Source organism: Bubalus kerabau, chromosome 16 (genome assembly GCF_029407905.1).
Source record: "Bubalus kerabau isolate K-KA32 ecotype Philippines breed swamp buffalo chromosome 16, PCC_UOA_SB_1v2, whole genome shotgun sequence".
NCBI classification, from domain to species: Eukaryota; Metazoa; Chordata; class Mammalia; order Artiodactyla; family Bovidae; genus Bubalus; species Bubalus kerabau.
This window is the reverse complement of record NC_073639.1, coordinates 56,976,619-56,999,682: the sequence shown is the minus strand read 5'-3', so window position 1 is coordinate 56,999,682 and position 23,064 is coordinate 56,976,619. Positions and strand designations below refer to the sequence as shown.

At 37.4% G+C, this 23,064-nt stretch overlaps 1 protein-coding gene across 3 annotated transcripts in view; it reads left to right on the top strand.

Annotated features, from left to right (window-relative positions):
* The window catches only part of KNTC1 (kinetochore associated 1), a 69,522-nt gene that overhangs the window by 27,127 nt on the left and 19,331 nt on the right, over positions 1-23,064 (top strand). For 2 of the 3 annotated variants that reach the window (XM_055550767.1, XM_055550765.1), the window contains 21 exons: positions 1,165-1,281; positions 1,372-1,515; positions 1,939-2,037; positions 2,737-2,840; positions 2,990-3,089; positions 3,532-3,666; positions 5,237-5,356; positions 6,893-6,965; positions 8,059-8,126; positions 12,054-12,334; positions 13,238-13,410; positions 14,033-14,130; positions 14,685-14,823; positions 15,411-15,467; positions 15,967-16,130; positions 16,812-16,916; positions 17,217-17,345; positions 17,988-18,104; positions 19,145-19,254; positions 20,595-20,802; positions 22,210-22,299. In XM_055550767.1, the coding sequence (XP_055406742.1) occupies positions 1,165-1,281; positions 1,372-1,515; positions 1,939-2,037; positions 2,737-2,840; positions 2,990-3,089; positions 3,532-3,666; positions 5,237-5,356; positions 6,893-6,965; positions 8,059-8,126; positions 12,054-12,334; positions 13,238-13,410; positions 14,033-14,130; positions 14,685-14,823; positions 15,411-15,467; positions 15,967-16,130; positions 16,812-16,916; positions 17,217-17,345; positions 17,988-18,104; positions 19,145-19,254; positions 20,595-20,802; positions 22,210-22,299 (2,631 nt within the window). The remainder of the gene's footprint in view (positions 1-1,164; positions 1,282-1,371; positions 1,516-1,938; positions 2,038-2,736; positions 2,841-2,989; positions 3,090-3,531; positions 3,667-5,236; positions 5,357-6,892; positions 6,966-8,058; positions 8,127-12,053; positions 12,335-13,237; positions 13,411-14,032; positions 14,131-14,684; positions 14,824-15,410; positions 15,468-15,966; positions 16,131-16,811; positions 16,917-17,216; positions 17,346-17,987; positions 18,105-19,144; positions 19,255-20,594; positions 20,803-22,209; positions 22,300-23,064) is intronic. The other variant, XM_055550766.1, reaches the window with a different exon arrangement.

Here is a 23,064-nt window from a genome sequence, read left to right as displayed (position 1 = left end):
AGAGCAGGAATATTGATGTCACATATAGTGTTAGTTTGGGATTAATGAACTGAATTTATTATTTGGTTTCTAAATTTCTTAAGTTGATTGATTTTCCCCTTCATATTTCTGAAAACTAGAAAGCATTCATTGTATTAAAAAAAAAAGTGCATTTTTGTATTTTTAAAAATGTTTGTTGGGGGTACCATAATTTAGTTTATAAACTAATATTGAGACACCTCAATATATAATCTCAACTCTGAGGTATAAAGTACTTAAGGACCAGAAGGTATGACTTTTTGGAACATATGTACATTATGAAATTATACTTATTCATTAATCCTCCTGCTTTCTGATATAGCAGTTTCTTGTTATTATTTATATTTAGTGATGATTATATACTATTAGGGAGAAGGCAATGGCACCCTACTCCAGTACTCTTGCCTGGAAAATCCCATGGACAGAGGAGCCTGGTGGGCTGCAGTCCATGGGGTCGCTAAGAGTCGGACACGACTGAGTGACTTCACTTTCACGCATTGGAGAAGGAAATGGCAACCCACTCCAGTGTTCTTGCCTTGAGAATCCCAGGGACGGGGGAACCTGGTGACCTGCCGTCTATGGGGTTGCACAGTCGGACACGACTGAAGCGACTTAGCATAGCATATACTACTAAGAATAAAATAAAAATTTTTTCTGTAGGTTGCAAGCAGTATATTGATATCATATAATCTTTATGTTATAATCTATAAAGTATATTGATCATTATATAGGTTTTTCCACAAGAGAGCTTTTCCTCTTTTTCTTTTCCCTAATTGCCTTTTATCAATTGAAAATTCTGTTTCTTGTATATAGCTTTAGGAAATGTCATAGCTTTATATCTGGTTTTAATCTATAGCTTTACATCTATATGATCAGAACATTGAGGACCATCTAAATGATGTTCGTGTACCTAAGTATATTTGGGGTTCTGAAAAAATATTACACTGTATTAATAGTTTTTTCTATTTTTTTAAGAAAGAAAAATTTCAGATTTCTATTGGATTATGATCTGTTAATTTGTACTAGTTAATTTTAGTTAGACTTATACAAAATTTAAAGGCATAAGTTACAGGTTTCCTCTTATTTGTCTTTCCCTCATACTTTTATTTCATATCCGTAACAACTTCAACACTTTTGTTTTATAAGGATAATCAAAACATGGAGGAAGTATGTCAGTTAAGGACTTTGGTAAATAACCTTCGAGAGTTAATCACACTGCATAGGAAATACAACTGCAAATTAGCCCTCTCTGATTTTGAGAAGGTAGGTAAAAGTCTAGATTTATCAGAATTATTTTACCACAGTCAACATGACTAGAGTTTGCATTTATGCCATCTTTATTTTGATATCCAGGAGGATACAACCACCATTGTATTCCGAATGTTTGATAAAGTGCTGGCCCCCGAGCTTATTCCTTCCATCTTCCAGAAATTCATAAGAGTTTACATGCATGAACATGACTTACAGGAGGAGGAACTTCTGCTTTTGTACATAGAGGTAACTTCTTTTTTCCTGGATCCGTGCAGTGTGTCGTTGTATTGAATGTTTAACTCTTTGAGGAATGTGGATACTTAACATTGGGATTTGTGCAGCATATTGTTGTTAAAATGTGAGTTAACTCTGCTACTCATTGGCTGGTAACCTTGGCACAACGGGATAATATTAGGACTTTCTGCAAATGGCTGTTGTGAAATAACAGAAGTGTGAACAGAGTTTTCTGTGCCATGTAAAACTGAAGACCAAGGTTTTGGCAATTTTGCACTGTTGACCATCATCATTCATAGCTAAGTAGAAGTTTTTGGTTTTTTAAATATCCATAAAAGCTGTTTATCTGTATTTATTTATGTGTGTGTGGGTTGGTTTTGTTTCTTTGTTTTCTAGTGAGTTTTAAATTTAAACAAAATGTTTGTCTCATTTTAGGATTTACTGAAGAGATGTAGCTCAAAGTTCACCTCACTCTTTGATACAGCCTGGGAAGCAAAAGCCATGGCAGTAATAGGATGTTTATCTGACACAGATGTAAGTGAATAGTGATCATATAGGTTTTTCTTTTGAGCATTGCATCCTTTCTTAAAAGTTTTTTTTTCTGGTCACAAAAGCAGCAGATATTTTTCACTGTTCACCTGAAACTGCCACAACATTGATAGTTGGCTATACTCCCCAGTACAGAATAAAAGTTTAAAGTTTGAAAAAAATAAATATTAAAAAGCAAAACCAAGAAAAAGCAATACATATTTGTTATGAAGAATTTATATAATAGGAAAAAAAACAATAAAAAGAAAATAAAATCACAATCACCCATGATTCTTTTTTCTCGTGGAAATAAAAAGTGAAAAGTCTTCTCATTCCCACCTGCAGAAATACCATGTGGACATTTGAATGCATGTATTTCCAGCATTTCTATGGTCTTACAAACATACAGTTTTTTAATATTTTTATCATATGCCTTTATTTTTACTTCACACTGTGTTTAGTCATTATTGTAAAATGTGAATAAAATCATAAAAAACCTTTTTAAACACAGAGACTATAGAAAATAATGACTTAATATGTGTGAATATTGGAAGAAATACATGGTTTTGCTGTCAGAAGATGAAATATTCTCAAGTTTCCATACAGTAGATGCAGGGCCCCTGCTGTAGATGGGGCAGCATCGTTAATTTGCATGAAATGTAAACCTGAGGGCTAGTCACTGTTGGTGTGTGTGTGTCTTTGTAGCTCATATTTGATGCTGTGCTCAAGATAATGTATGCCGCAGTGGTCCCCTGGAGTGCAGCTGTGGAGCAGCTGGTGAAACAGCACCTGGAGATGGACCATCCCAAGTAGGATCACAGTCTCCTGATCTACTTTTTTGGTGTGGGATAAACTATGTTTTGAGTTGAAATTAACTATTTTTTTCTGTCCTTTACTGTGTCTCTTAGTATTTCATAACAAAGACAGTCCATGTTAATATCAATAAATTTGCTTTTAGGGTCAAGCTGTTACAGGAAAGTTACAAACTAATGGAGATGAAAAAACTTTTACGAGGCTATGGAATAAGGGAGGTGAATCTGTTAAACAAGGAAATAATGGTAAGACCAATAATTGAAGAATCTTTTAACACCTTTGTTCCACTTCTAGAACACCACGGGAAATGTGACCAGGTTTTACATTCCTAAAGATTCATATACCTAGGTTCTTTACTACTTTCCTTTTGTTAGATAAGATGTTAACAGAGTGTTTGATTGGTTATTAAAACAGTAAAGACAACAGATAATTAAGGAGCTAAAGAAGCAGATTACATCATAATTTGTGTACCTTAAATATATATAATTTTTATTTATCAATTAAATCTCAATAAAGCTAAGGGGAACAAAAAAAAGTGAAAGGATTGTCATTAAATTTAGAATACAAATTGTGTTTTAATTCTTCATACAGTTTAGTTTTTGCCTCATTGTTTTAATTACATAAACATGATTTCTGGGTTCTCTGTGAGATTTCATAACAAAGAAATATGAATTATCTCTATTTCAGAGAGTGGTCAGATACATTCTCAAACAAGATGTCCCATCTTCTTTAGAAGATGCTTTGAAGGTGGCTGAAGCATATATGTTGCCTAAAGATGAAATCTACAGTCTAAGGATTATTGACCTGATTGATAGAGAACAGGTGTGAAAGTTTTATATTATTCTTACTTTTATCCATATATGGTTTCTTTGTTTTGAGTTTTTAAAGATTTAACTATCAAATTATACAAATAGACAAGCATTAAAGCAAAGTTATACCAACATTAGGCATTAGATTGGCCTCTATCTATAGTTTTTTTTTCTTTTAAAGTATTTTGTGAGTACCTAAAGAGCTTTCATGGGAGAAGGCAATGGCACCCCACTCCAGTACTCTTGCCTGGAAAATCCCATGGATGGAGGAGCCTGGTAGGCTGCAGTCCATGGGGTCGTGAAGAGTCAGACACGACCAAGCGACTTCATTTTCACTATTCACTTTCAAGCATTGGAGGAGGAAATGGCAACCCACTCCAGTGTTCTTGCCTGGAGAATCCCAGAATGGGGGAGCCTGGTGGGCTGCCGTCTATGGGGTCGCAGAGTCGGACACGACTGAAGCGACGCAGCAGCAGCAGCAGCAGCAGCAAAGAGCTTTCATAGTCTTTGGTAGTTAACAAAACTTAGCTCATGTTTTATATATGCTGTAGGACCCTTTGTTCCCAGAATAGGATGTGGGTTTATTTTTGTATTTTTAAGTGTCTTTATATAATTCTAAAACTATTTAGTTCAGTTCAGTCGCTCAGTCGTGTCCGACTTTTTGCGACCCCATGAATCGCAGCACGCCAGGCCTCCCTGTCCATCACCAACTCCCGGAGTTCACTCAGGCTCACGTCCATTGAGTCAGTGATGCCATCCAGCCATCTCATCCTCTGTCGTCCCCTTCTCCTCCTGCCCCCAATCCCTCCCAGCATCAGAGTCTTTTCCAATGAGTCAACTCTTCGCATGAGGTGGCCAAAGTACTGGAGTTTCAGCTTTAGCATCATTTCTTCCAAAGAAATCCCAGGGCTGATCTCCTTCAGAATGGACTGGTTGGATGTCTTTGCAGTCCAAGGGACTCTCAAGAGTCTTCTCCAACACCACAGTTCAAAAGCATCAATTCTTCGGCGCTCAGCCTTCTTCACGGTCCAACTCTCACATCCATACATGACCACAGGAAAAACCATAGCCTTGACTAGACGAACCTTTGTTGGCAAAGTAATGTCTCTGCTTTTGAATATGCTATCTAGGTTGGTCATAACTTTCCTTCCAAGGAGTAAGCGTCTTTTAATTTCATGGGTGTAGTCACCATCTGCAGTGATTTTGGAGCCCAGAAAAATAAAGTCTGCCACTGTTTCCACTATTTCCCCATCTGTTTCCCATGAAGTGATGAGACCAGTTGCCATGATCTTCGTTTTCTGAATGTTGAGCTTTAAGCCAACTTTTTCACTCTCCTCTTTCACTTTCATCAAGAGGCTTTTTAGTTCCTAAATTAGGCATACCCAAGAATTACAAAGGGTAGTATTTTAATTTTTTTGTTTTCTGTCATATGAAACGATTTTCAGATTTTTAAACCATGGAATCATAATCTGTTTTTCAAAATGATATCATTTCATCTTTAAGTAATAAAGTTAGGAGGTAAATCCAAATCATTCCTTGCCAGTACCAGCTGTTTTTTTCTTCCTTTCAAACTCTGACTGTAGGGTGAAGATTGTGTCCTTCTGTTGAGGTCTTTGCCTCTTGCTGAAGCTAAGAAAACTGCAGAAAGAGTAATCATCTGGGCACGACTGGCTTTACAGGAAGAACCAGATACTTCTAATGAGGTAAGATTTTTACTAAATAAAATGAAGAGAAATCCAGTTTTTATGGCTATTTATCAATAGGATAGAAAAGACAGACTCACAGGTAAGAGTATTTGTCCTTCTCACTGCTACAGTGGCCTAATATGAAAATTCCTGTTTACTATGTCAAAAATTTATCATATAGAAATAAAAACAAATATGGCTGCTTGGAGCAGTGCCTCTGCGCCCACACTGAGTAATCTAGGATCTGCAGATCAGAAGGAATAATTGAAGCACCTGTTGGACATTGAGTTTTCCCTAATGCCTTAAAGTGTAAACAATGTATTACATTGCATGGGGCATAATCATTCCTCTCAAGTAACATCAGCCACAGAAACAATGTATATCTAATCTGAGAACAGAACCTTGAAACTTAGAAGCAGTTACCAGAAAGCCAATTCAGGATAGACAGATGAGGAACCTAAAACCTAATTTATCCAGGGGAGTTGAGTTTTTTAAACCTTTGGAGATACTTACTTCCCAGTCCTTCTCAGTGATTCACTTCCCTTCAATCTTTTTCTTTTTTTCCCCATTGCAGCCTTTTTTTTTTTTAGAGGTGGGGGCTGCTCCTGGTCTTAGTTGCTGCATGTGGGATTTAGTTCCCTGACCAGGGAGCCAAACCCAAGCCCCCTGCATTGGGAGCATAGACCACCAGAGAAGTCTCCACTGCAGTCATTCTTTTACCTTTAGGGAAATGATTTTTTAAAACACCTAAAATTTATTATTTTCTTATTGTTCACTAAGCATTAAAGTACTTCAAATGGATTACCATTTCTTCCTTACAGTAAAGCAGTGAACATCGTTGTGAAGGAGGCCCTGTTGTTAGCTCCTTACTGATTGAGTGTAGAAACTAAAATTTTAAAATTAGTGGCTTTCCCAAGAATATCTGGAAAGTGGCAGCGCCTCATTTAAAACTCTGTCTTCTCAATTACCAGCTTCAACTGCAACCCATGATCAAAATGTTTGAGTACTTCATATGAACCCGACCCTGACTAAGCCTTTTACATACATCATCTCTTTAAATTAAAGCTTTTCCCTTGTTGGTTTTTCTTATCTTAAAAAAAGAAAGTTTTTTTTTTTCTTTTTTGGTCTTGAGGATAATGATTATTTCTTAGACTTCTGATTTCTATACTAAACAAGTTCAGTTCTTTTTAACTTTTCCAGAGAGCTTTATCCCGATGTTTTCTCAAATAAGTATAAGCTATTAAAAGAAACAAAATCCAAATGCTTGTTAATTATAGGTAACTGAAAGGTGATGTGGGAGATTTGCATATTCTGTGATATCCCTAAATCATACATCTGAGAGTCCGTTTGGTATTTTTCATATTTAGCTTATATAGTATTCGTTTATCATCCTTTCCTTGAGTGCCCAACTCCCTATAACACAGACCTCTCGACTGTTCAGCCATTTCTATTATTTATTCTGATTCTGTGCTTTTTATGTATTTGTTTATATATGCACTACCTATACAATGGCAGATACAAGAAATGGACTTCATTTTGCATTTCTCTTTTTAGGACAAGGCCTGGAGACTGTCTGTAGCGAAAACATCAGTAGACATTCTTAAAATACTTTGCAACAGTCAGAAAGGTAGTTTCCATTTCTATTCCCTCACTTTGGTGTAGTTCTAAAACCGATCCTTTTCAGGAGCAGGTATCAGTGACATCTGCCATACTGGTGCACATACTCTGATCGTGTCTTTTTGTTTGTTTGGCTCAGACTGTATGTTTTCATTTGTTTGTTTGTAATATTTATTTATTTGACTGCTCCAGCTTTTTTTGCAGCATGTAGGATCTAGTTTCCTGACTAGGGACTGAACCCAGGCTTCCTACATTGGGAGTGTGGAATCTTAGCCACTGGACCACCAATGAAATTCCCTGGTTGTCTTGTTTGATCCCACACATTTTTCTTCAGGAAAAGCCTTCCTTGCCTTATCCTTTTGATTAGCAGTGTAAGAGCAGAGTCATCTAAGAGTAGCTCATCATTTGTATATACTTCAGTGAATGTTTAATGCCGGGCTAGATTTCTCTGGTGCCTTGCACTGTTTACTCACATTACTCACTTATCATTTGATTATGACTAAGGAAAAAACCATTTAACCTTGAACTTAAAACAGTTAGCAAGGAACTTCCCCAGCAATCCAGTGGTTAAGACTCTACCTTCCATGGAGAGAGGGCCCAAGTTTGATCCCCGGTCAGGGAACTAAGGTCCCATATGCCTTGAGGTGTGGCCAAAATTTTTGAAAAAATAAATGTACTATTTCCAACAAGAAAAGCTAGAACAGACAAATAATTACCAAAGTAACTTTCTTGGGGGGAAAAATCTAGAATTTATTTCCAAAAAATTGCCATTTCTCATGTAACCAAAAAACTTCTTTTTTCTAGTTTCAAAGAGAATACTTAGATTTCTTTTTCTTTTAATTGGAGGACAATTGCTTTACAATGTTGTATGGTTTCTGCCATACATCACCATGAATCAGCCATAGGTTTACTTATGTCCCCTCACTCTTGAACCTCCCTCCCTAGATTTCTTTTTGTGCTTACTTAAATTGTCTTCTATCAGAATCTGAAAAGAACTACTGAAGATTTGAGAAAACCAAAGTGAATTAAAATTTTAGCTTTTAAAAATTCTGATAATATCAGAATTTGGATGTCTTCTATAACTTTTAAAAATTGAATTACAGATAATCTGCAGAAGAAGGATGAATGGGAAGAAACCTTAAAACAGTTTAAAACTGTTGCTAGCTTACAGGTAAGTTAAGCCATGTTGAACATTATTACCTGGCTAATCAGTGCATTTGACATAAATGATCAGTTCCTCCTTAAGATTTTCTGCAGTAGCCTTCAGGAACTTTAGATATACTGGTTTTCCTTTTCTCTTTTTAAAAAAGTAATTTTATTTATTCGTTTACTTTTGGCTATGCTGAGTCTTCCTTGCTGTGCAGGGTTTTTTTCTACTTTCCAGTTGCAGTGCTCAGGCTTCTCATTGTGGTGGCTTCTCTTGTTATTAGCACATAAGCTTCAGTAATTGTGGTGCAAAGGTTCAATAGTTGTGGTTCCCAGACTAGAAATCATAGGCTCAGTAGTTGTGGTGCCCAGGATTAGTTGCTCTGCCACTTCAATCCCAAATCAGGGATTGAACCTGTGTCTCCTGCATTGGGCAGGTAGATTCTTTACCACTGTCTCTTTTTTTTGGAAGCAGCTTTAATGCGATATAATTCACATACCATACATCTCATCCATTTGAAGTGTATGTATAATTCAGTAACTTTTTCGATGTACTGCATTACTGATTGTTTAAATCATGGTAAAGTATATACAATGTAAAATTGGCCATTTTAACCATTTTTCAATATACAATTCAGTGGTGTTGACTCCACTCACAGTGTTGTACAACCATCACCAGTGTCTGCTTTTTATCACCTCAAGCAGAAACTCTGCATCTGTTCAGCAATACAACTCCCCATTCCTCTCTTCCTGCAGCGCCTGGTAACCTCTAATCAACTTTTATCTCTATGAATTTGCCTGTTCTAGAAATTTCATAAAAGTGGAATCATACAATATTTGTCTTTTTGTGTCTGACATTTTTTGCTTAGCGTAATGTTTTCAAGGTTCATTCATGTTGTAGGATATATAGCACTTCCTTCCTTCCTCTGAATAATATTCCACTGTACAGCTCTATCACATTTTTGTTTATTTCTTGATGGCCACTTAGTTTGTTTTCACATTGGGGCTGTTGTGAATAATGCTGCATTGCACATGGATGTTCAAATATCTGTTAAGTTCCTGCTGTCAGTTCCTTTGGGTATATACCCGGGAGAGGAATTGCTGAGTCATATGGCAATTCTGTCTTGTTTTAACTTTTTAAGAAATGTTCTCTCTTTTTTGAACTAGTCAGTTGTTCCATGTAAGATTCTAACTGTTGATTCTTGACCCGAATACCCATATATAAGTGAAGAGGAACTAAAGAGTCTCTTGATGAAGGTGAAAGAGGAGAGTGAAAAAGCTGGCTTAAAATTCAGCATTAAAAAACTAAGGTCATGGCATCCGGTCCCATCACTTCATGTCAGATGGAAGGGGAGAAAGCAGAAGCAGTGACAGATTTTCTTTTCTTGTGCTCCAAAATCACTGCAGATGGTGACTGCGGCCATAAAATTAGAAGACAGTTGCTCCTTGGAAACATAGGCAGCGTATTAAAAAGCAGAGACACTTTTCTGACAAAGCTCTGTGTTCAAAGCTGTAGTTTTTCCAGTAGTTGTGTAGAGATGTGAGAGCTGGACCATAAAGAAGGCTGAGTGACGAAGAATCGATGCTTTCAAATTGTGATGCTAGAGAAGACTCTTGATAGTCACTTGGACTGCAAGGAGATCAGACCAGTCAATCCTGAAGAAAATTAACCCTGAATATTCAATGGAAGGACTGATGCTGAAGCTGAAGCTCCATCACTTTGGCCACCTGATACAAAGAGCTGACTCATTGGAAAAGACCCTGATGCTGGGAAAAATTGAAGGCAAAAGGAGAAGAGAGCAGAGGCTGGGGTAACATCACTGACTTAATGGACATGAACTTGAGTAAACTCCAGAAGACATTGGAGGAGAGAGAGGCCTGACGTGCTGCAGTCCCTGGCGTTGCAAAGAGTTGGACACGACTTAGTGACTAAATAACAACTCTCTTTTTAAACTATATTCTATCAATCATTTATGCCTTTTTAAAAAACCATTTTGATTTAAGGTATCTGTATAGATTATTTAATTCCAATGACCCTGAATGATGGCTAACAGTAGCCATCACTTAGTTCTTACCATGTACTCGACATGATTCCAGGGGCTTCTCATGTGCTATCTAATTGCCACAGTAGCTCCCCACAGAGGTTACTCTTACCATTCTCCTTTATAGAGGAGGGAACTGAGAAACCATAGCGTTTCAAAATATTGTGAAAGAGAGCAAATTTTATGTAGAAACCAGTCCAAAAGATGACTATCTACTTCATGATCTCTCTACTTTTTTTCTATATAGTTTCATTCTAGGCAGTTTGCTTTTTCTTGAAAATTAATTTCTGTTTACTTTGAACGGATTAACTGTCTTCAGATGTGAAATTTGAAATTAACTTTATTTTGGCTCCAGGTCTTTCCTAATGTGAAAAGACTTTGTAAATAGAAAGGCTATCAGGGCTCACCAAAAAGTAGGAAATGGAGTACATACAAGGATCTCTTTGTGAAAGGTTGAAGTAAATACAGTGGCAACTGCACCTCTCAACTGTTTTATCTTGAATTATGGGAAGAAAAAATAACTTATCACAATTTATTGTACCACAGTTTCTCAAAGAATAGCCCATGGAATCCCAAGGGTCTCTGAGACCCTCTCAGGGAGTCCATGAGATTAAAACTATATTTATAGCAAAAATAAGAAGTGATTTTTTTCTTTCCATCCATATTCTCTCATGAGAGTAGTGGGGTTTTCAGAAGCTTCATGCTGTGATAACATTGTCATTCTAAAGGCTGATAGAATGTGCATTTTTATATGCCCATGTATTTAAAAATATTCTGTTTAATTTCCAATACAGTAAATATTGATAGATATCTCATTAAAATTTGGGGGAGGGCCCTGTTTTGTTTTTGGTTTTGCCGGGTTTTGGTTGCTGTGCAGACTTTCCTCTAGTTTCAGAGAGGAGGGGTGCTCTCTAGTGGTGCTCAGGCTGCTCATGGTGCTGGCTTCTATTGTTGGGCTCTTGGGCCTGCAGACATCAGTAGTTGCAGCTCCCGGGCCTAGTTGCTCCTCAGCCTGTGGGTTCTTCCCGAACCAGGGATCGAACCTGTCTCCTGCACTGGCAGGCAAATTCTTGAGCACCGAGCCACCAGGGAAGCCCCCCTCAATAGTTTTTAAGAGTATAAAGAGGTGCTGCACCCCTAAAGTTTGAGACCTGTTTTAAACAATAGGTGTCTTCATGTAAAGCACCCAGGAGTCAGCATAAGTTAACTTCTCCACATTCTTCTTAAATTTGAGAATTGCAGATCTTTTAAAGCAACAAGTTTGATCTAAGCAAAGTCGTGTTTAGTTATGCTATTTGTGGAGCATTCCTTGTGCCAGGTGAAGTGGGGAGAGGCCAAGGATCCTGCCTGACAACCTCTTGTACCCGGACAGCCTCTGCAGGAAACGATTATCTGGCAGATAGAGAAACCCTGCTCCAAAGTGTGGTGTCAAATAAAAAAGTCCCCCTCACTGCCACTGCCTCTTGGTGTCCTTCCTTGGGCTTCAGGAGGACTTTTTTTATTGGGTTGGAAAAGTAAATCCTAGTTCTGGAGTTAGAAGCCAACCAGGAGTTATTACAGAAAACAGCAAAGCTGGCTTCTTCAAGCCGCCAGGGTGGAATTGCACAAACCTAATACTTAACCTCTTTCTCCTTCTGTTCAGGGTTAGGTTTAGAATTACTGAGAATTAGAGTAGGTTTAGAGTTACAACAGAATTGCTGAGCCAAATACACTCAGCAGTGCTGGAGTTAGGAAACCCTGGGCTAAAGTGATATTTTCCCCTGTCCCAACCTTTATATAAGTTACTTTTGAAATATAGAGACTTAAATTCTTAATTTACAAGGGAGAAAAGAGATCATGACACGCCAGTGATGTTCAGCCATGGATGGACTGAACTGACATGGGGCTTTGTCTTGATTGCCTTACTGCAGGAGAACTTTGAGGTCTTTCTTTCATTTGAAGATTACAGCAAGAGTTCCCTGGTAGCAGAGCTTCGGGAGCAGCATATTAAAGCTCACCAAGTTGCACAGGCTAAACACAAACCCTGGAGGCCAGCAGAGCCCCGGGCCGCTGAGGAGCAGAGGCTGAGCGCTGAGTCCAAGCTGCACCGACAGGCGCTGACCCTGCAGGTGTCCAGGCAAGAGCTGGAAGCCGAGCTGACCTTGAGGGCTTTGAGCGATGGGAACGTGGAAGCTGCACTGAGAAAATGCAGGTGAGTTCTTAGTCCCCAGATCACACAGCTCATCAGAAAGGAACACCGACTTCATTTTTTTCTTTGATGATAAGGATAGGGCTGGTGGTAAGTCAGAAAGAGAAATACAAATACCATATATTAACAGATACATGTAGAATCTGGGAAAAAATTGGTATAGATGATCTTATTTACAAAGCAAAACTAGAGACACAGACGTAGAGAACAAACATGGACACCAAGGGGAATGGGGGAGGGGGATGAATTGGGAGATTGAGATGACACATATTGATGCTGTGTGTGAAATAGATAGCTAATGGGAACCTACTGTATAGCACAGGGAACTCTGCTTTGTGGTGACCTAAACGGGAGGGAAATCCAAAAAAAGAAAAAAGTATATGTATGTATATATACTCTTATATATATACAAGAGTATATGTATGTATATATAAAGAGGATATATGTATGTATACATATAGTTGATTCACTTTGCTGCACAACAGAAACTAATACAACATTGTAAAGCAACTATAATCAACAATTTTTTTAAAGCTATAAGCCTAATTTTCAATAAGCAATAAAAAATTTAAAAAGATAGGTAGGGCTGGTGACCCTTTCACTTCCACAGAAATGATTCTTGGTTTCTCACCCTGAGAGCCTGTCTTGGTCACCTGAGTCAGAAAGAGGGAGCGTAGAAGTCTAGTAACTGACCCCCCAAGTATCTGAATGGTTCAGAAAACTGAACCGTTGAGTGTAGGTCATCTTGCACTACAACGGTACCCCAAGCAAGTTTTCACTGTATACTGTGAAAACATTTAAAGACATTGTACATGTTGGTAGTGATTATATATTAGTCTGAGTAAGGCAAACACATCTGCTTCCCATGTGAGTGTTCTAACTTCTGACACTTGCTTTCTTCTAAAGGGACTTGTTTAAATATCACTGCAACACCAACACTGGGCAGTTCCTGTTCCTGATGTGTCAGAAGCTGTGTCACATGTTGGCCAGTGGCGTTCCAATGACAGTACCTGTGGGTCTAAATCTTCCCTCCGAGATACACGACCTTGCATGCCAGGCTGCCACCATCTGCGGTCCAGGTGACAAGATTTATAATCTACATAGTTTTATGTTCTCTGCTTCATTCCATTTTTGTCTAGCTAATGCTGTCCCCTTACAATTGGACATGTGAAGGTATGGAGTGATCGTTACCCCCTTTCACAAGGGACACTTATCATTGAATCCCTGTGGGGATTACTATTTTAAAATATTTCCAAAGTTAGCGATGTCATTTTTTTAAAATATTTATTTCTCTATTTGGCTGTGCCAGGTCTTAGTTGTAACAAGCAGGGTCTTCAGTTGCAGCGTGTGAGATCTAGTTCTCTGACCAGGGATCGAACCCAGGCCCCCTGAATTGGGAGTGCAGAGGCTTAGCCTCTGGACCACCAGAGAAGTCCCAACAATGTCCTTTCTGTTGTTGACAATACTCAGTTTCAGGGGATGGTAAAATTCCTTGCCTCCCCATATGTGATCTTACTTTCCAGTCAAGCTTAAGAAAAATATTGACCTGTATTATTTAGGGTAGTCAAAGCTATGTGAAAACCTTTCTCTCTACTTTGTGGCCTGTCTTAGAATTTTGAATGGTAATTATTAAAAAGATTTGTTGTTGTTGTTATTCTAAACACATGAAATAATAGTTTAATGATTTTTCTCCACTTTCAGATTTTTTGCTGGATGCCTTAGAACTCTGTAAATATACTTTGATGGCAGTAGAGCTTTCCAGACAGTGCCAAATGGATGATTGTGGAATTCTCACGAAAGTAAATTGCTTTGAATTTCTTTCCCGTAAACAAAACCCCAGCCCAATCCATTATATACCACTTTTAAATTATTTGCATAGTTTATAAAAATACTGAATCAACCTCTTATATTTTCTTACTCTATACCAGAGAACTACTTAAGGACATGAGACCACTTCTCTTTTCTAGTCACATTTATTGGCTTTAATTTGCATTCTTTTGAAACAGTGGGCCTCAAACGAGGCATCTCTGGACATTGTCCAGAGTAACTATTTAATTTTTTTTTTCTTTGGCCTCACAGTTTGTGGGATCATCCCTGACCATGAATGGTACCCAGACTCCCACAGTGAACACACCAAATCCTGACCACTGGACTGCTAGGAAATTCCCTGAGCAATAATTTTGCTCAGGGAATAATTAAAGCAGCATTATTTTAAGCCCTCGACTAGAAGAAACAGACTTTATAGTCTGGCTAAAATTACATTTGGCTCTAATAGATCTGATTCTGGATTCTACTCAACGAAGAGGGTATCTTTGTCCTTATCTATGTGTTTTCTGTACACTTCGATATTTAGACTTCTTTCGGAACTCATAAAGATCCATATGAGGAGTGGTCTTACTGTGACTTCTTCAGTGAAGATGGAATAGTTCTTGAGTCACAGATGGTGCTCCCTGTCATCTATGAATTGATTTCGTCACTTGTACCTCTGGCTGGTAATTCTCATCCATGTAATATTTTTTTCCTGTGTATTTCTGGGTTTGGAGCTGGAACTACTCACAGTAACATGGATGAATCAGTTGTAGGCATGAGTGTGTGTGTGCTAAGTTGCTTCAGTCATATCCAACTCTATGTGACCCTGTGGACAATAGCCCGCCAGGCTCCTCTGTCCATGGGGATTCTCCAGGCAAGAATGTTGGAGTGGGTCGCTGTGCTCTTCTCCATATTACAGGCATAAAGCTGAACAAATGAAGCAAGGAATAAAAGAATACATATTGTATGATTTCATTTATGTAAAAAACAGGCTATAAGGAGGCCATGCTGTTGGAAATGAGGATAGTGGTTACTCTTGAGGGGTTGACCAAAAGGAGACAAGGGGGCGGTTTCTGGGAGCTCTTAGTGTTCTGTTTATTGGTCTGGATGTACACTTTTCTGTGTATTTTTCTGTATGTATACTTGGGTTTTTTATTTTTTAAGTAGCAGATTGCTTTAGAATGTTATTTGATAAGAGCACAATATTAAAGTATCCCTGGGACTATGTGTTCTATGAAAGAGTTATTATTGAATTTATTCTGTTTTGTAGAAAGCAAGAGATATCCCTTGGATTCTATGAGTTTGCCATACTGCTTCACCAGTGAAGGTATTTGGCATCAAACTTGTATAACCACTGTTTCAATTTTGTAAATATGCCAGTACAGAAAGTTCTTTAAATCCTGAATATGAACCTGATACAATGTCCTCATTTCTTAGTTACTATTGTTACATTGTTACTTTTCCAAACAGTCAGGAGAGTGGGTCATTTGGCTTATCTATTGTTAACTTTTGTGAATCTGTTCTACATTTTGGTCTTCCAAGTGGAGAAGTGGTTTTCTTCAGCTCATGACTTAAAGCATGTCAGAATAAGCAAGTTAAAATCAAAGTACCTCCATACCCATGTACTTAACTATTTTCCGATTTCAATCAGACCTCTTGTTAACTCTCATTTACTAACTTTGAGAACCAATTCTATGACTATTATGTGCGTTGAAGAAGTAGACCGTCCCTGAAGACAGTTTCCAAATATGGTCTTTGTTTAAAAAAAAAAATCTAAAGATTAAAATACTTTTATTCAAGTAAAATTCTTTTTTATCATTTCACAGGAGACAGCCTGATGTTACCTGTTATCAATTCCATCTCTGCCTTGCTTCAGAACCTTCAGGAATCTAGTCAGTGGGAGCTGGCCCTAAAATTTGTGATTGGTTCCTTTGGTACCTGCCTTCAGCATTCTGTGTCAAGCTTCATGAATGCCAGTTTGAGCGAAAAGGTATTATTTCGAGAACAAATACTTTCAGTTTGCAAGAATATAAATACAAAAGCACTGTTAAACAAAGGAATTGGGGGCCCACATTTTCCCATTTGGCTTTGTAGTGAGGAAATGGATTATTTGCCAGGTTTAGGAAACATCTGTTGAACATCTACAAAAATGTATACTTGCATTTTATCAGAAATTGTCCATCTGCTCTTTGTTTTTACTGTGGCCCAAACTATTGTAATTATTACCTGACAACATTATGAAAAGACTCTAGAAGACAAGCTATCTATTGATAACTTGCTTATGAAGCTGGTCTCAGAAGGAATTGCATTCATTTCTACTACTCTATTGATATTTACTAAATGCCAGTTTTTCTGTTTTTCAAAAAAACAACTTTATTGAAATATAGCTTTCAAAATTAAAATGCACGTATTTTAAGAATGTCAACCAATGTATTTTCACCTTGTCACCAACACTATAATCAAGGTACAGATTATTTTAAAAGGTTCTATTTTTGTCCTTTCCCAGTTAATTCCCCTTCACATCCCAGCTTTCTGTCATTATAGATTAAATGACAGTGCTGTTTGCATATGATGGTGAATTTTCAAAGTTCCTTAATATTTAGGAAAAGTTTTCAACATGCTCATAGAAATGGACCTGAGGATTATTTCCTTTTTTTTTTTTTTTTTAAAGTTGTTTGAAGAGGCCCCTTTAGTTAAATCCAGGCACGTTGTTATGGAATTGAAAGAGAAAGCTGTTATGTTTATCAGGGGAAATGCCACCACACTCTTGTACAAAGTGAGTATTTGTTTGTGCTAAGTTCCTCTCCCTCCCCACTGCCCCCACCCTGATTGCTTCTGAAGGTAAGTGTGCTCTGTCACATAGAACTTGCTAGAGTTGCTTTCCTTAAATTTGTGATAGTGATAAAAGACATGAAATCTAAGCAGCAAGTCGGAACTATTTTACTATAAATAACTTTTTGTGCAACGCTTGTTCTTTCTTAGTCTAAAATTAAATTTAGTGGCAAATCAGCCGTTAGAGACCAAGTTCTGTTTTAATTGTGAGGAACTTGCTTCTCCAGGTGCTTTCTCCCTACAGGTATTTAATTGTCGCCTGGTGGATCTCGACTTGGCACTGGGGTACTGCACTCTCTTACCGCAAAAAGAAGTCTTTGAGAATCTCTGGAAGCTCACAGATAAAGCATGGCAGAATTACGACAAAATATTGGTATGACCTAAGGAGGCACACCTTCGGTTCCTGAAGAATTAAAGATTTAGCGAAAGAAATAAAACTGGCCTTGCCACCAGATTTTCAAGATTTAGCAGAAGAAGCATCAAGCTAACTCACATGGTTTCTATTAGCTTTTCCCTAACTAGTGACACACCAGAGATTGCATATGCAGGTCCTAAGAATTGCTCAACCCAGGGAATTGTATTTTTTTATTTCTTAAATCTGTATGCAGCCACAAAACCTCACTGCCTATTCTTACTCTAGTGTATTTGAAACCTTAGATTTACAGGCCAGTTCCTTTTTATAGGACAAGTTTAATGGATGCGAAACTTGTCTTTAATGTTTGTTTTAAAATTTGCCCTTTGTGGGGATTTTACTTGTAGGATAGTTCAAATTGGGGGGCCTTTTCTTATGAAAGAAATCCAGACTAAATTTATGGCATCACACTAAAAGCCAAATTACTGAAGTAATTATTACCTAAGTGTAAGTAATAATGGTTTATAAAGCAACATATAACATTCCAACTGTTACCATAAAGAAAGACTGAAGATTATGGTTTTTATTGTTGAGTTCTGCATAAAAAGTATTAAAACATTGTCTATTTGCAACTGAATTTTAATTCTATTTTTAACTTTTTAGGCAATATCTCTGGTGGGCTCTCAGTTGGCCAGTCTCTGTCAGGAAACAGAAACGAAGTTTAAGTTCTGTGAGCTCAGTACTGATGCCCGGTGGGGTATTCGTCTTAGTAAACTTGGTGTGAGTATTCTTCAAGTGCTGTGAAGTTTCATCCATTCTGATAATTACCCAGTTGAAAAATGTGAAACAAAGGACTCATTGTCCTTTCTTTTTGGAGAGGTTGCTCATGCTCGTGCTCAGTGACTTTAGTTGTGTCCAAATCTTTTGCAACCCCATGGACTGTAGCCCACCAGACTCCTCTCCTCTGTCCATGGGATTTTCCCACCAAGAATACTGGAGTGGGTTGCCATGCCCTTCTCCAGGGGATCTTCCCCACCCAGGGATTGAGCCCACGTCTCCTGCTTTGCAGTCAGATTCTTTACCACTGAGCCACCAGGGAAGCCCTTTGGAGAGGTTATATGTAAATATAAACTGTGCACATAAGTTTTAGGTAAATGAAGTACCCTCATTTTCAATCTCAAAGAAATAAGGACCTTTTGCCTCATTTTCGTCTTGCTCTATTTTTAAGTAAATTAGAAGCTTGATATTTCATCTACTAAGCCTTCTCATTAGGAATGTATCTAGTATTAATTGACATTTAAAGCTATTCCAGGCCTGCCCTTTAACCTCATACTTTATTGTGTGTTGGTAGGTTAAAGATAATATATGTAAATGTAAATACAGGTATACTAAGCTTCAGCAACTCCTCCCAGGGAGTAGTAAGTGGCCCTTGTTTTTCAATTTGCAAAAACAAAATCCTGTTTTCTTTACTATGAATGTAAAGCATTTTATTTTATTTGCAGATAGTTGGCTTATCAGGAATGAAACCACTGTAGAATATATTTTGAATATGTATTTTGAACCCTCATTCCTATTCCAGAATGGGACTGTTTGTTGCCAACTGCCATACTTTAGTGCTGAATTGCCAGGGGTTAGTATGACTGAGATTTTGGACCTGAAATTTCAGAGTGATGCTCAACTTGAGTAATGTAAAAGTTGAAGGAGCTATAGAAAAATGTTTCTCTATAAAAGTGGACAGTGAAAGGGCACGACACGATGGTACCCTTATTCTGATACATTTCAGTTTAGCAGGTTTTTTCTTTTGCTCTTTTTATTTCCAGATTTCTTTCCAGCCAGTTTTCAGGCAACATTTTCTCACCAAGAAAGACCTCATCAAAGCTCTCGTGAAGAATATAGATATGGACACAAGCGTCATTCTGGAATATTGCAGGTAATTCTTTAAATCTCAATGGTATTTTTGCTATTAGTGTAACAAACTGGTAATCCTAATGAAAGAACACAGTGATTAACAATGATTATTACACATGACCCATGACTTCTGATGTTTTCTTTTGCTCAACCCCACACTGAGTAAATCCAAACCAGATTAAATTCTCTTATATATCACCTTTTAAATTCACTGTTTAGTATTTTCGCAGCTTGCCTCATGATAAGCATCACCTAGGGCCCTTAGTTAAAAATATAGATTCCTGGGTCCCTCTGTTGGTTCTGATTCAGCTGATCTGAGGCCCAGGAATCTGGTCTTAATATGTGTTCCAGAATCCAGACCATTTACATGATCAGAGAAGCTTGGGATATTCTTCCAAGCGAGTAAACTTTTGTATCAGATCAACTTAGGGGCTCAAAGTAATCTTAAAATTGGTGGAAAGTATGATTTAGGGAGAATTTTTTAAAAAAATAACTTAAAAAATCTAAGACTAAATGTTATTTATAGATAGAGCTTAGTGTAATGAGAACAGTCAAACGATTTGTAATTTACATTTGAGTTTTATCTGTCTGATAAATTTAGGTATTAAATCTGTTGGCTCATTATTAGTTTCAAAGTGGTTTTCCACACATCATCTCATTTCATTTTTATTGTATATTATCAACCAGTTTACGTATGAGTGAACATACCCCTCTCAGGTGCCCTGCGCAGGGTCAGATAATAAGTGATCATTTCTAAAATACCATGGATGCCGTAACCCTCACCCAGTTTGTGACAGATGAGTGGAATCTTGAGTTCTTGATAGTGAGACTGCTGAGCACCCTTCCTCACCAGACAGGGATCTAGTTCTTTGTCCTTGTGGATGGTGGGGAGTATTGTCCTCGGCTGTCACCTTCCTGGACTTGCACATCAGGAACTGGAGGCTACTCATAGCTCTGAGGAGCTCTGATTTACCTGTACTCCGATGTAACGAAACTCTGCCATTCTTGTTTGGACTGCTGCAAAGCCAGAATGAGGTACACACACTCCCTCTTCTTTTTTAACTGAAACTGGGAGATTTTTGCCTGTTGTTTTCTGGTATTGACCTCTTTTGTGAAATGTAAAGAGCTCTAACTTTGTCAGCTCATTTCACCGTCTTTATGCTCACATGGCATTGGTGATTTTTCTTTGGTTGACAGTGACTTTTGCCTCAGGCAGCCCCACTGAATAAATTTAGATGACCTTTAGAATTTCAGGGAATGACTTTAAAATTGTTGTTTGTAAACCTGAGTTTTCTGCGAGAAGCTCTGTCTAGAAAGACATGCATTCTGGGAGATTCATGTGTAACTGAATACTCATTTCAGCACGTTTCAGCTGGATGCTGATGCGGCCCTTCAGCTGTTCATTGAAACACTCCTCCACAACACGAATGCCAGCCAGAGCCAGGGAGACGTGAGCACAGGATCCACAAAGCAGCAGCGTTCCAAACTCCTGGCCAAAGCCCTCGAAATGGTTCCTTTACTGACGAGCACGAAAGATTTGGTCATCAGTCTTAGTGGAATACTGCATAAGGTAGATGAATGGTGAAATGAATGCATCGGGTCATTTCAAACAGCCGTCCTACCCTTAACTAATCAGATATATATGGTAACAAATTGGAAAAGTAAGTCCTATATTTTTTTGTAAAGTATTTTCAGAAAATTTTAGATTTCTGTATTCTTATTATAATTTAATATAGCAGTTTTCCTGTCTTTTTCCCCCCAAAATAAGAGCCCTTTTTTTCCAGACTTTTAAAAATAGCACACATTCTTTGAAAAAAATCAAACTACAGAGAAGGGTATAAATCAAAAAGTAAATTTCCCTATAATCCCACTCCTGTAGATAAAAAGTTAATAGTTCGGTAGATATCTTAGATCTTAGACTAAATATACTATCCTTTTACTCTTTTTTTTTCATTTAACATATTTTACATGTCAATAAATAGACATCTCTCCCATTTTTGGTAGATATATATTTATTATTCCACTATGTGGATGTAACATCCTGTGTTTAACCAGGCTTTTATGAATGGACTTTTACATTGTTTGCAAATTTTAATTACTCTAAGTTGTTACAAGGAATATCTTCATACACACATATTTGTGCTCTTGTCTGTTTTTTTTTTTTAGGGGATCTTCTGAGAATTGGAACTTTGAGGTCAAGGGGTAGTTTGATGGGGGAATGAAGGTGGATGGATGGGGAAATAAAATTATATGCCTACAAGAAATACCTCAGTTAAAGTTTTGTCTGTAATACAGCCAAAAATAATATAGGCTAGCTCAAAATTTATAGGTACTATGGAAATCATCTTCTCACTTTGTTCAGTGTTATTATTCATGTGAATTTAGTTGCCATTTAAATTGTTTTTTTTTAAGTAATGGTATGTGGGCAGAAACAGAACAAAGGAAATATTTCCTTTCTTTTTATAAGCATATATGGATACCACCACCCAGCTAGTTTTTGTAGCTTGTATGTGATTATAGCTGGAATGAAGTCCTTTGAAAAGGTTTTACTTGGAGGCCCACACTTTTAATTATGTCATTTCCAAAAAAAGGTCAGTTTTATCCTGTTCTAATTTTCTCATCGTAAAAGACAGAAATAGAATTTTAATTTAAAAATCTTATAAAATTTTGAAATTTTGATATGTTTATTTTTCTAGGTTTTTAGTCCCTTAAGAACATTTTTCTTTATTCAACCAACTTTGCCTCATACAGGTTTTTTTAAAAAAGAGCTTTCAAGATGTTTTAAAGCACATGTGTTTATTCTAAGAGTTGATTTTAGAGATGAGAAAATGTTAGTTCATTTTTTAAAAGAATAATCTAATTTAATAGGGTAAGGCACTGAGGTGTTATATTTGTAATCTGTGCCGATGAACATAACTGGCAACATCAACCAGCCTGGCAACATCTTCAGTTTTGATACATTTTTGTTTTTATGCAGTTGGATCCCTATGACTATGAGATGATTGAAGTCGTCTTGAAAGTCATAGAAAGAGCTGATGAGAAGATAACCAACATTAATATTAATCAGGTATAACAAATATATCATAGATTTTAAAATTATGTTTTTAATTTAGATCATTTTTAAAAATTACTCTTATTTAGTGTCTTTCTGAACTGTTCTCTGAGCCCCCTTGAAACTGTACATTTTTTTTTTTTACTCTTTCCTTTTCTTTAAAGGGATACAGAGTAAAAAGAGTTTATTATTCTCCATGTTTTATCTTATTTTATTTTATTTTTTGGCCACACCTCATGGCATGTAGGATCTTAGTTCCCCAACCAGGAATTGACTCTGCACCCCTTGCATTGTAAGTACAGAGTCTCGTACAAAGTCTTAACCACCAGAGAAGTCCCCTCTCCATGTTCTATCTTAATCCAGTTTTTGCTCTACTGGGGCAATTTAAAACTCGCCAAAAGTACAAAGCCACTAAAAGACTGATATAGAAGAATTAAGGCAAAAATATTTGTCATCTGGCAAAAAAATCCCAAAGCATGTAAGACCCAGAATCAGATTTAGCTTTCTATATTAGGTAGGTCCTGGACTCAATTCTATTTGAGTACTTGCAGTAACTTAATGGGCTTCCTCCCTGGTGACTCAGATAGTAAAGAATCTGCCTGTAGTGCAGGAGACGCAGGTTCAGTCCCTGAGTTGGGAAGATTCGCTGGAGAAGGGAATGGCTACCCACTCCAGTATTCTTGCCTGGAGAGTCCCATGGACAGAGGAGCCCGAGAGCTTCAGTTCACGGGGTCTCAAAGAGTGGGGCATGACTGAGCAACTAACACTTTTTTTTAGTAA